This window comes from Polypterus senegalus, chromosome 10 (assembly GCF_016835505.1).
Source record: "Polypterus senegalus isolate Bchr_013 chromosome 10, ASM1683550v1, whole genome shotgun sequence".
Taxonomy (NCBI): domain Eukaryota; kingdom Metazoa; phylum Chordata; class Cladistia; order Polypteriformes; family Polypteridae; genus Polypterus; species Polypterus senegalus.
The window spans coordinates 104593229-104606675 of NC_053163.1; the positions used below are offsets into that span (position 1 = coordinate 104593229).

Consider the following 13447-nt stretch of genomic DNA (forward strand, 5'->3'; position numbering starts at 1 on the left):
TGTTCATTCAGAACAAAGCTGACTTTAACTTGATTTTTCTACCATGTTCATGCAAGTCTGTTTATTTTACAAAATGGCTTTTTACAAAGATCAGCTTTTACAAGGAGCTTTATCTTAAGTTTACAGTCATCAGTGAAATGCCTGTGCAGCACATGGATTTTTTACTGCTAACATATCAAGATATTTTGTTAGTTTGCCAAGAAGCAACAGCTTAATTTGATCAAAAAGAAGCCACCACTTTACTGATGCTGTCTGATGGAGTCTAAGAGATATCTTTAGATGTTACAGCGCTAAATTGGGACATGTCTGTGATACTTCTTTTTTAATACTATAAAATGAGTACATTGCAAGTTACAGAGAAGATGTAAATGAACATGAGCACAACATAATAAACTTTAACAAATTAGCTATTATATGTACCATGCATTTTTCAGCACTTGAACACTATACTATTACGCCTATAGCAAGGCTTGAAAAAAGACAACATGAAGGTTATTTTTATTTATTATAATATTTTGTATGCATATCTTGAGCACCACAAAGTTATCATGTTCATATAATAGTGATCTGAGCATTATATTCATATTTTGTTAATTTTCCACAAAAAAAAATCCTAAAATGGATCATGAACAAAATAAGACAAAGGTGAGGATTTGGCTAGATAATAAATATCCTGTAATTACTTTAGTGAAAAGTCAAGCAAAATGACACTTTTTAATTGGCTAACTAAAAAGATTACAATATGCAAGCTTTCAAGGCAACTCAGGCTCCTTCCTTCAGGCAAGATGTAATCATTATTATTATTATTACATCTTGCCTGAAGAAGGGGCCTGAGTTGCCTCGAAAGTTTGCATATTGTAATCTTTTTAGTTAGCCAATAAAGGTGTCATTTTGCTTGACTTTTCACTACATTCATAATGGCTAACACGGTACGACACCCTAGTACTACTGTAAATACCGGTACTTTGAGATTGCTGTATCTGTTTTTTAACCCACCCTTCATCCCCATTCTTTTCACATTCCTTCTCTACTAGGCAACGCTTGGGCATTAAAGGTCTGGGCCTTCATGAAGCTCATATGTATGAACAGATACAGTCAAATGAGGCATACAAGGTTGGAAGCAAAAATTATTTCAGTTTGTTCAGATTTTTGATTTTGCATCCTGTGACCAGATTCTGTCTCTTTTTTTTTTTTTTTAACCAATTCTTACAGACGTTTTGTGCCAATTTGATTTTTACATCACTATTTCACGTACAATCCCGTTGTTTTGAAGGGCAATGTTCCAGTCTTTAAAGTAACCTTGCTTCTTTTAAATTGGCTTTGTAGTGCTGACAGTAATAATGTGAACTTGTAGAAAAATCCCAAAGACTTTCACAGGTGATTACAGAACCTTTCATTTTACAGTTGCCTCACCAAACTGAAAGACTGTGTTCTTAACTAGAATAGCTAAAAAAGCGTATACACCTTTAGTAGTCCCGGGTTTCCAGGAAACGAGAGGACCCTTTTAGCAGATGCTGGGGTGAAGATCGACAGTAAATAACATTACAAATTTATATATGGCTGGGTGAGAAGATAATCCGTCGGAAAAGCAATGGTCCTTAAATGGCCATCCTTCCACATAACATGAAATTTTACAAATGAGTGTAAACAATATACTCTTTAAAGCTTATTTTGTTATCTAACAGGGAAATTGTCTCATTGTCAATAACTTGCTGAGCTGGTGCTGATGGTATTCTGCATCAGGTACCTAAATCACAAACTTTTCTATAAAGTAGTTATTTTTGGTTCATATCTTGAAAGCATTTTTGTTCAATTTCTCCATGTATCCAAATAGTATGGGTTTTCCTATGTTGTTATAAAAAAATGTTGTTTTAAATTTTCTTATGTTGAATTTATTAATAACTTTGCAATTTCGAATATATATTCTCATGCGGTATTTGAAATTTGAAATTTAGCTTTCCACATGTCATTTTTCATTCATCATGGACAAGTTTGTTAGTGCAGGCCATAATCTCCAGTTAAGGTGTGTGTCGGGCTGTTTTTCACTGCATAGCTTCTCATGCTGCTGTGTTTTGAAAACAAAAAGATACTTAATAACGGAGATATTTGATAATGTATTCAGCCCCCAAACCTTTCAACATATCAATGATTGTCACGACCTGGGGTTTTCATTTATTTGACTGAGACTTTTTATTTGTTCATCTCGTACATTTTCTCACAGAGCCGCCAGAAAGGAAAGAAAGAAAATTGTAAGCCATTAAAAAGTTACATTTCAAAAATGGAAATATCAGCAATTAGAACATAAGGAATATCACAAGTGAGAAGAGACCAGTCAGTCCGTCAGGCGTGCTACTTTAGCTAATAGCTAAGCTGTCCCAATATCTCATCCAATGCTAGAGGAAGTGGGATCAAAAGATCAGTCAATAACTTTATTAACATTAGCAACAGAAGTACAATTTCTGAAGTATGACAGAAATAGTTAAATACGGAATACAAACTGTCATTATTGGTGTGATTGTTTCTACTTATATCTACAAGATACTTTATCTAAATATTTTAGATTTCATCACGCTGTTTGGGTAGGTTCCATTTTATAATGAGGTTTCTAGGAAAATTAATCTTTCTTTATTCAGCAGAGGACATTGGCATCTTTTTATGCAACACTTTTGGGACACTTGTTTCAAAATTTCTTACATATAAATTCATTGAATTTACTTCTGGATCTTGGAGCAGATAGTTGAGAAACTTCCATATCTCCATTAAAGGAAAATTTTAATCTTGTGGTGAAAGGCCATAATAAAGTTTCTGACAGAAAAAGACCCTATAGCCACCAACACTAGACAACAGCAAACAATATGAAAAACACCAGTGAAAGAAATCTCAAGTTGCTCATGTCACATAATCAACATGTCAAGTTATCCAATCGTATGCTCACAAAGTGCAAACCCCATGTAATTTGTCTTAAATATTGTTAAATAATAGTTTTGGATGCCAACCACTCTTTCATGGCCCTGCAAATGGTTCCTTTAATAGTGATCTTTTTTATAATGCTAAGCTATTAATTATGTCAATGAAGTTAAAGTTTCATGGGCTCTTTGACTCTCGGTGTTTTTTACATACGTACTGACATGATCTTTTTTTTGTCTTCACAGGGACGACATGTTAAGACAGGTCAGCTGGCAGCAATTAAGGTGATGGAAGTCACCGAGGTGGGTTTTTCTTTATGTTCCTGTCTCTATTTCCCTTTTGTGTCTTTTTCACTTCCTTCATGTACTACAGTATATCTTATTAGGTTCTTTTTTCAAGTGCTGCTTATATGCTCTTCTCAGTTTTTACTGTATCCCCTGCATCAGTTTCTCTAAATTCTAAATTAAAATCCTAATTCTCACTTTCTTGTTGCTTTGGTTCTGTTCCTCACATGATTTTTTAAATCTCTTCCTATCTCTTTTTTGTCGTCCACCTGCTACCTATTTATATGAATGTAATTCAATTTTTCATTTTCTTTGTAAGTTTGAAATTTGCTGAATGAAATTAATGAGTAATGCTAAATACTTTGATTTCCTTTCTCTAAACAAGTTTAAAACAGTGGAGATGTGCATTTGTCCAAAGCAGTCATTTATGTACTGTGCTTGTCAAACATATTCCTGCCATGGCAGCATATTATTTTACAAAGTGTTCTTATACTATTGAATACCTCAAACTCAGCCCTAACTTTGAGCACTTGAGTGTTGAATAACCATACCGCCACCTGACAAATGGCTAAGGTGTAACCTGTACAAATCTCCACAGACTTCTCTCCTAGTACTGTGTAAATTTTAGCATACAATATTAACCAGCCTGGTTACATAAACATGTAACACTGGCAGATTCAAATCTTTTTATATCTTGCCTCTGGTGTGATATTTGAGGAAGGATTATAAATGCAGACAACCATGGTTTGAATGTGATGTTTAAATTTGAAGTACTATGACAACTCTGAAGAAGAGATAAAAAGTAATTAACTATTTCCTCTTCACTGATTAACTTCACCTTCAGTAAAGCTTAGTATCCTAAAATATACACAAGTACTAATCATAGCACTTTAAAGCCAGACCAGTCATCTGTTGAGATATGTGTCAAGAACTTCTCTACAATTGGTGCCTTATAACTAACTTACATGTTCATTACAGGTGCGGGTTCCAAATAAATTGTAAATAACCCAATCTTACTAAAATTATTATTTGTTTTACATAGCAACCTTCAGTGATTGCACCATCGTGGAGTACTTAATTCGACAATAGTTTTTCACGGTGATAAAGTTAATCGTTGTACAAATCTTTGTTTTTTCACCACTAGTACAAAAATTTCATGACCTTATTTAGTAAGCCTATTTAATAGCTATGTTGACCTGCAAGAGACTGAAATCTGACTTTTTTTGCTCTTCGGATATTTTTATCAAATAGATACTCCAGCAGCAGCATACTGATAAAAAAACAATATTAAATTAAAGAGCGATAAAAATGCAATAACTTTGTATAATGTTAACATTTACACCCCTTGGTGGAATTGAAGAGTCGCATAGTGTTGGGGAGGAACGATCAGTCTATCAGTGGAGCAGGACAGTGACAGCAGTCTTTCGTTGAAGCTGCTCTTCTGTCTGGTGATGACACTGTTCAGTGGATGCAGTGGATTCTCCATGATTGACAGGAGCCTGCTCAGCGCCCGTTTATTCTGACATGGATGTCAACCTGTTCAGCTCCATGACTACAATAGAGCCTGCCTTCTTCACCAGTTTGTCCAGGTGTGAGGCGTCCTTCTTCTTTATGCTGCCTCCCCATTACACCACCACGTAAAATAGGGTGCTCGCCAAAACCGTTTGATTGAACATGTGAAGCATCTTTTTGAAGATGTTAAAGGATGCCAGTCTTCTAAGGAAGTATAGTCGGCTCTGTCCTCTCTTGCAAAGAGCATCATTATTGGCAGTCCAGTCCAATTTATCATCCAGCTGCACTACCAGGTATTTATAGGTCTGTACCCTCTGCACACAGTCACCTCTGATGATCACGGGGTCCAGGAGGGGTCTGGGCCTCCTAAAATCCACCACCAGCTCCTTGGTTTTTCTGGTGTTCAGATGTAAGTGGTTTGAGTCACACTATTTAACAAAGTCCTTGATTAGGTTCCTATACTCCTCCTCCTGCCCACTCTTGATGCAGCCCATGATAGCAGTGTCGTCAGCGAACTTTTGCACATGGCAGGACTCCGAGTTGTATTGGAAGTCCGATGTATATAGGCTGAACAGGACCGGAGAAAGTACAGTCCCCTGCGGTGCTCCTGTGTTGCTGAGGACAATGTCAGACCTGTAGTTCCCTAGACGCACATACTGAGGTCTGTCTGTAAGATAGTCCACGATCCATGCCACCAGGTGTGAATCTACTCCCATCTATGTCAGCTTATCCCTAAGGAGCAGAGGTTGGATGGTGTTGAAGGTGCTAGAGAAGTCCAGAAACATAATTCTTACAGCACCACTGCCTCTGTCCAAGTGGGAGAGGGATCGGTGTAGCAAATAGATGATGGCACCTCCGCTCCCACCTTCTCCTGGTATGCAAACTGCAGAGGGTTGAGGGCGTGACGGACCTGTGGCCTCAGGTGGTAAAGCAGCAGCCGCTCCATGGTCTTCATCACGTGTGACGTCATTGGTCAATTTTGTGAAAAAATGAATGCAGGCCTTATGTTTTCATGCTCCCACTGTTTAGATTTAGAGGCCTTTTACCTCTAAGACAATACATAATTCTGGGAAGGGAATGTGTTTCTGTTTTTTTTTTTTTTTACAGTCAACCTGAATAACACCTGTGTTCCTCCTGTCTTCATTTTATTAAGTGGGAGAAGTATTTACTAATGTAAGAGATGACTTGAGTGACTTCCACATGTTTGGAAGCTTGGGTAGCGAAGCAAATAACATGTTATTGGGTGCAGGGCTTTTAGCCAAGTTTCATTTCAGAAGCTTGCTGTTTTAATTTGACTGTGTATAGATGCTAGTGGATAACCAATGAATGCCACATGTTTCATATATTTTCTGTGCTGGTTTATATTATTCTGCAGCAGATACACCTCTATAGAAAACAGAAACAGACTGAGCTCTTTTATAAAATAACAAAATACCTTGTGGGCCAGTTAAATACAAACTGTATTTCCTAGTTAAAAGAGTAGGGTGTCCCCAGGATCAGCATTTCAGGCAAAATTCTGTCCATGGCTGACACCATAGGTGAACTGCCCTCTCATTTGTTTCATCACCTTATTTAACCCTGTTATATACATGTAACTTATATAACTACTCAGTTGTGGGGGTCAGTTTCTTACTTCATGTTCCATCCTTAGCATCAACAGAGACAAACTGCATTTCTAGCATTCCCAATCCTCTTTTACATTCCTTTGAGAGTCAAATGACTAGGCCTCTTTTCTCTGACCAAACTGGGCTGAACATGGTTGTCTAGAGTATCCAGTGTCCTTCCTGTGTGTGTCTACTCTGGCACACTACTATTTTTTCTCGAAAGACCAGAATTGGGTCTCAAGTACCTATAGCTATCCTTTCCCTTGTTTGTGGTTTACTTTTTATGTCTGTCTTGATTTGAGCAGGGAGTTGAAGTGAACTGTGGTAATATATTGACAAACAGCTGATATTGTATATACAGTGTATATGTGTTTACATTGAATTAAATGCTAGAACCCAGATAGTCAAGCCTGTAGTGCTTGCCTACATGCTTACAAACATTTCCCTAATCTCATTTATGTTTGTTGTTTAAATTACTGTAGTTCATTGTATCTTGACACCGGATGTAACAAATTAAACAAATAAATCTCTTCCAGATGGGTCTACCTGGCTGGGGCTTATATATTTGCACAATGCCAGGTGGGCTTCCTGCACATCTAATATTTAATTATATTGTGCACAGATTTGATAGCTACTAAACAAGCACTCTGTCGCATGCCACTAATAGGAAAATCATGTAGATTGAAACATAAAGTGAGGTCAGATCATACAACTTTGAGAAACATTAATATATGCAAAGAAGAAAGCAATACTATGTCTTAGTCTCTGAGAGTGAAAGATTCTGCACAGCAGTCACTGACATTTAATGAGCAAATTATGCATATATCAATTACGAATTTTCCATTACTTTGACCTCCAAACAAGATTTTTATATGATCAATTTTTTCTTGAAGTTAAACAAGAAAACAAGATCATTGAAAATGGATGTAAGTCGAAAATTAAAATTAACAAGCAAGATAAGTTGTGAAACAAACTCATCCAAAGAGGTACTGAGAGCATCTAAATTCATTAAGGTTCATACAGACCTAGAGATATAACACATGCATTACAAGCCCAAAAGCAAGTAAGAGACACAACAAAAGGAACAAATTAAGACTGGAAATATGAAGGCAAACATTGGCCAACCATCCTCCAACCAATTGCACAGCAGATTGCCATCTTTCAGGATTGGAGCAAGACAATTCTTTGATCTAGAGAGAATCGGGAGATTTCCAGAATTAACAAACTAATTTAGCAGAAATTGAACCCTGACAATATAGGTTCTGCTGGATAAAGAAGATGTCAAAAGCATAAAGCTCCAGGAAATGTAATGTATGAGGCAAAAATGCAGTGTTAACAGAGAGAGCGAATAGAAGGGAGACAATCAGAGACAGTAGACCAAAAGGCAGGAATTTGAGGACAATCTTTAAACATAAGAAGTAGTGTATGAGAGACATTTAAGGCACAAACATTTTTGAGAACTACAGTATAAGCAATGTTCAAATTTAAACCGAACATGATAATGGTTTGTGTTTTTAGAGGATGCAGAGATGTTGTTAAGTATAACATGGAGTTCCAGATAATAAGGTTGAGGAGGTCATGCTGTGAGATTAACAGTAAAGGTAAAGGTCTAGTTTACATCTTATGTAAAGGCACGTACAGTATATGGATGCCACTGGCTTTAAGTATGGAGATAGTCGCATAAAAAGTTATAGAGGCGGTTGGAAGAGAATGAAGAGCACTTTGGAATATCATTTGCTTTATAGACTGAACTAGTTGCAGAGAAGGGTGAAGGAAGGACAGAAAACTTTGATCACTAATTGGAAGGTTTAGATCAAGAGTTCCCAAAGTGGTTGATATGGACCCCCTTGGGGTCGATTTGAACTTTCTAGGGGTCGATAGTTTAAATAAAAAGATTTAGGGGTCGACAACAGCATAAATATACTTTTGAATTACTTCAAAATATTTATGATTCCAATAGGTACCTAATTAAGAAGTAAAGAAATTCAAAACAACACTTTTTTGATAAAAACACATTACATACCAAACTTGCGAACGAAAAGGTAAAATGTGTCATTAAAAGAATCACACGTAAGAATGCATGAAAATACACGTAGCACAAACATGTCTGTGCATTGTCTTATCGAACGTATTAAAGCAGGTGCGGACATGAAAAACCGTTGCATGTGACTACAACAACAACAACATTTATTTATATAGCACATTTTCATACAAACAGTAGCTCAAAGTGCTTTACATATTAAGCGGGTCTAGCGGGTCAATGGTTTTAAAAGTTTTTGGTAAAGAGGTCTGCTGCCGAAAAAAGTTTGGGAATTCTTGGTTTAGAGCATAGAGCTCTTGTGAATGTAACCAAGAGTCATGATGCATTCATTTGCCCAGGGTAGAAAAGAGCTAGGTTTGCCACCAATAGGTAGAGCAGCATTATAGAAGATAGGGGTGTTTTGGGCACAACTTTTCAACAAATCTGAAGAACATAAGAAAGTAAGGGATTTAAATCAGGCAATATAACTTTAACTTCACAGAATTAAATTTAGGAGAAAGAAGGATCAAGGAAAGACAATGTTGAATTTGACACGGAAACAAAATGATAAATTAATGATGTAATATAAATAATTTTATTTGGAAACAAAACATATTAATACAACACAGCTTATTCAAAAATTAGGAATAATATAGCAGGTATAATAATATACTGTGAAAACACTAAAAAAAATGTATATTACTTAATATTTTCCACTGTAATACCAAGATTGTGTTTAAAAAGGTCTTATCATCTTCTTGTAATTATTATCTCTAAATGCAATTTTTAAATTGTTCTGATACAAAAAAATTAGAACTATGTTCTTTTTGAAGTTATTCTTAGAAGATCGGCTACTGTTAATACAGACCTCTACGGGACGTCATCAGGCCTCCTTTTTTAATGATAAATGTGTTCCAAAAATGATTCCATGCTTTCTTTGTTGTTTTATTTTATTATTTCCTATACATTCATTCCTTGATTGGTTTCAATATTTAAAATCACTGCATTTAATGAAACTTTGTGGTTGCTTAAGTTTTTACATCTGTTTATTGAAAATATAGAACAATCATAGACTCTAACCAGATTACCTTAAAAATCTGATTACTCTGTCCAGTATACATCTACAGTGGTGTGAAAAACTATTTGCCCCCTTCCTGATTTCTTATTCTTTTGCATGTTTGTCACACAAAATGTTTCTGATCATCAAACACATTTAACCATTAGTCAAATATAACACAAGTAAACACAAAATGCAGTTTTTAAATGATGGTTTTTATTATTTAGGGAGAAAAAAAATCCAAACCTACATGGCCCTATGTGAAAAAGTAATTGCCCCTTGTTAAAAATAACCTAACTGTGGTGTATCACACCTGAGTTCAATTTCCGTAGCCACCCCCAGGCCTGATTACTGCCACACCTGTTTCAATCAAGAAATCACTTAAATAGGAGCTGCCTGACACAGAGAAGTAGACCAAAAGCACCTCAAAAGCTAGACATCATGCCAAGATCCAAAGAAATTCAGGAACAAATGAGAACTGAAGTAATTGAGATCTATCAGTCTGGTAAAGGTTATAAAGCCATTTCTAAAGCTTTGGGACTCCAGCGAACCACAGTGAGAGCCATTATCCACAAATGGCAAAAACATGGAACAGTGGTGAACCTTCCCAGGAGTGGCCGGCCGACCAAAATTACCCCAAGAGCGCAGACGACTCATCCAAGAGGTCACAAAGACCCCAGGACAACGTCTAAAGAACTGCAGGCATCACTTGCCTCAATTAAGGTCAGTGTTCACGACTCCACCATAAGAAAAAGACTGGGCAAAAACGGCCTGCATGGCAGATTTCCAAGACGCAAACCACTGTTAAGCAAAAAGAACATTAGGGCTCGTCTCAATTTTGCTAAGAAACATCTCAATGATTGCCAAGACTTTTGGGAAAATACCTTGTGGACTGATGAGACAAATGTTGAACTTTTTGGAAGGCAAATGTCCGTTACATCTGCCGTAAAAGGAACACAGCATTTCAAAAAAAGAACATCATACCAACAGTAAAATATGGTGGTGGTAGTGTGATGGTCTGGGGTTGTTCTGCTGCTTCAGGACCTGGAAGGCTTGCTGTGATAGATGGAACCATGAATTCCACTGTCTACCAAAAAATCCTGAAGGAGAATGTCCGGCCATCTGTTCGTCAACTCAAGCTGAAGCGATCTTTAGTGCTGCAACTGGACAATGACCCAAAACACACCAGCAAATCCACCTTTGAATGGCTGAAGAAAAACAAAATGAAGACTTTGGAGTGGTCTAGTCAAAGTCCTGACCTGAATCCAATTGAGATGCTATGGCATGACCTTAAAAAGGCAGTTCATGCTAGAAAACCCTCAAAAAAAGCTGAATTACAAAAATTCTGCAAAGATGAGTGGGCCAAAATTCCTCCAGAGCGCTGTAAAAGACTCATTGCAAGTTATCGCAAATGCTTGATTGCAGTTATTGCTGCTAAGGGTGGCCCAACCAGTTATTGGGTTCAGGGGGCAATTACTTTTTCACAAAGGGCCATGTAGGTTTGGATTTTTTTTTCTCCCTAAATAATAAAAACCATCATTTAAAAACTGCATTTTGTGTTTACTTGTGTTATATTTGACTAATGGTTAAATGTGTTTGATGATCAGAAACATTTTGTGTGACAAACATGCAAAAGAATAAGAAATCAGGAAGGGGCAAATAGTTTTTCACACCACTGTATTTTGTACTGACAATGCACCTTTTTTCTGTCTATTTACTGAACTTGTTTAATCCAAAATTGGAATTGAAGGGAGTCAGAGATTGTACATGCTGCATTAGTTGGTTCCATCTCTGCTTTTATACTGACAAAGAATATATAAGTCAAGTCAAACGTGACACCAGTAGAAGTTGTTTGCATCAATTTTCAATGCTTAATTTACTTCGATTACTGTTTCAGGATGTTGAGGTAATCATATTTAATTCCACTAGCTACTGCATGTTAAACGAGATTCTATATAAAGCAAGAATTAGCTAACTTAAGTAATTTTAACTAATGAAGATGGTGTATGAAAGCATGTGAATGTCCGAGTGTTTCATTAAAAGGTACTGTACTTTAGAAACATAATGGACATTCTCCTGCAGTATGTGTAGTATGTCAGTATAAAAGTATCAGGAGTTCTGTTTGTCTTTTGAGTCATTCACGTTGAGGAAGCCCCAGCTTATTTTGGTGCTATGCTCAGTTTTGACATGTTACCATTTTTTAATAGTCTTAATTGTTTTTAAATAATACTTTATAATAGTTGTCATAGTTGAAAGATGTTATGTAAAGTCACTACCAAAATTGTTTGAAATATACTGCATACTGCCAGTGGCAATGAGCATTTCATGAGCATGTAACATGTTTTCTGACAGGATGAAGAAGATGAAATCAAAATGGAAATCAACATGCTAAAGAAGTATTCTCATCACAGAAACATTGCTACTTACTATGGTGCATTTGTCAAGAAGAGCCTGGCAAATGAGCATCATCAGCTTTGGGTAAGTCTATAATCGTCACTGAAGTCGAAGTACTAATAAAAAGAAAGTACAACAGAGCCTTGCAAGCCTTGTTATATTTTGTAGTTGTCTAATAGAGATGTGAGATGTCATTTTTTAAATATGTATAATCGGTTCAGTGGTGTGAGCAAGAACAAGAGGATAGTATTCTGTTAATATTTAAGAAAGCAATCTTTACTGCTCTTGAATTTGCAGTTCAGCCTTATACATTCAGTTCTGCGAATAGGCATGTCAACCAATTAACAAAGAATACATTTTTATGATTTTGTTGGGGGAATGGCAAATAGAGTAATGAAACAAAAAACAGCATATGACTTAAAAGAAATTTAAAGCATTTCCATTATTGGTTTGTTGTTCTCCAGATATATCTGCATCTTTTTTGAGAATGTAGCTTTATGGAGCTGCCTAGAGTCTGACAAATAATAGACACAAAATGTTTTGCTGGTGAAAAATGGAGTAGCCAATCTGTTGTGATTTTGACACTTTTTAGCTTGGCCTTTGGCTAAATTTTTATTGGTCATTGTCATTCTTGAAGATAAAAAAATCTTCTCCCATTTGTAATATCTCTTGAAAACTTGAACACAGTTTCCTCCAGAACTTCTTTTGGACTTTCCTGACTCTATTTTACATTTTATCTGAAATAGTCTTGAGATTTGAAAAAGCAGGCCCATGCCATTCATTTCTGTATCATAACAACATTCCTCGTTTTGGTCTTATAATCTTTAATTTGCTTTGTGGCAAATTATAATGGACACTTGGTAGGAGCTATTTTTATCAACATTGATAAGCCTTATTGCCTCACAGATCCAGCATCCTGGGTATGAATCAACATCCAGTTGTTGTTCATTTGGAAATTGCGTTTTCAGACTTTGTCTATGTGGTGTTTTTTTGGGGGTATTCTGCTTTTCTCCTATATCCTCAGAAGCATGCTGTTTGGGGTGGTAAGCCTAAATTGACCCAGTGTAAATTTGAATCAACTGGCGCCCTATCCAAGGCTCTTTCCAGCTTTTTGCCCAGTGCTTTCATTATAGGCTTCAGCCCCTGACAGTCTTAATTTGGACTAGAAGGGTCTGAGAATGTTATGTTTTTGAAAAATAAATTTCACTTAACCACTTTTAGATGCAATCTAGTTTTCTTATTCTCCCTGGCAATTGCTTTCATATGCTTTTTATTCTTAGACAGGGAATACAGTTATCCCTGTTAGGTGCCATAATCTTTTCCACCAGTTACCTAATTTTGGAGGATGGGTTGTTCAATACAGTTTGAAAGTTATGCAATATTTTCATAATAATGGACTAATACCACACCATGTGGGAATTTTCAGTATCTTGTTAATTTTGTTATACAGTATCATATTCTCAATTGTTCTTTTAAAAAAAACTTGTAATAGAATTGATTTGTTATTTTTACTTCATGAATTGGTTTTTGTTAGGTGTAATGTCAATCAAATATGAACTCCTGAAGTTTATAATTGCCCGCAAATGTGAGTCTCTTCCATATCCATACAGGGACATCAATGGAGTAATGAAATTGAAAGTTAAATTGTCAAATGCACATACTTTACATT

General features: G+C 36.1%; 1 protein-coding gene across 1 annotated transcript in view; it reads left to right on the forward strand.

Moving 5' to 3' along the window:
* The window catches only part of si:zfos-2326c3.2 (misshapen-like kinase 1), a 132600-nt gene that overhangs the window by 36476 nt on the left and 82677 nt on the right, over window positions 1–13447 (forward strand). The window contains exons 3-4 of the mRNA XM_039766279.1: window positions 3153–3209; window positions 11737–11862. Coding sequence (XP_039622213.1) covers window positions 3153–3209; window positions 11737–11862 — 183 coding nt within the window. The remainder of the gene's footprint in view (window positions 1–3152; window positions 3210–11736; window positions 11863–13447) is intronic.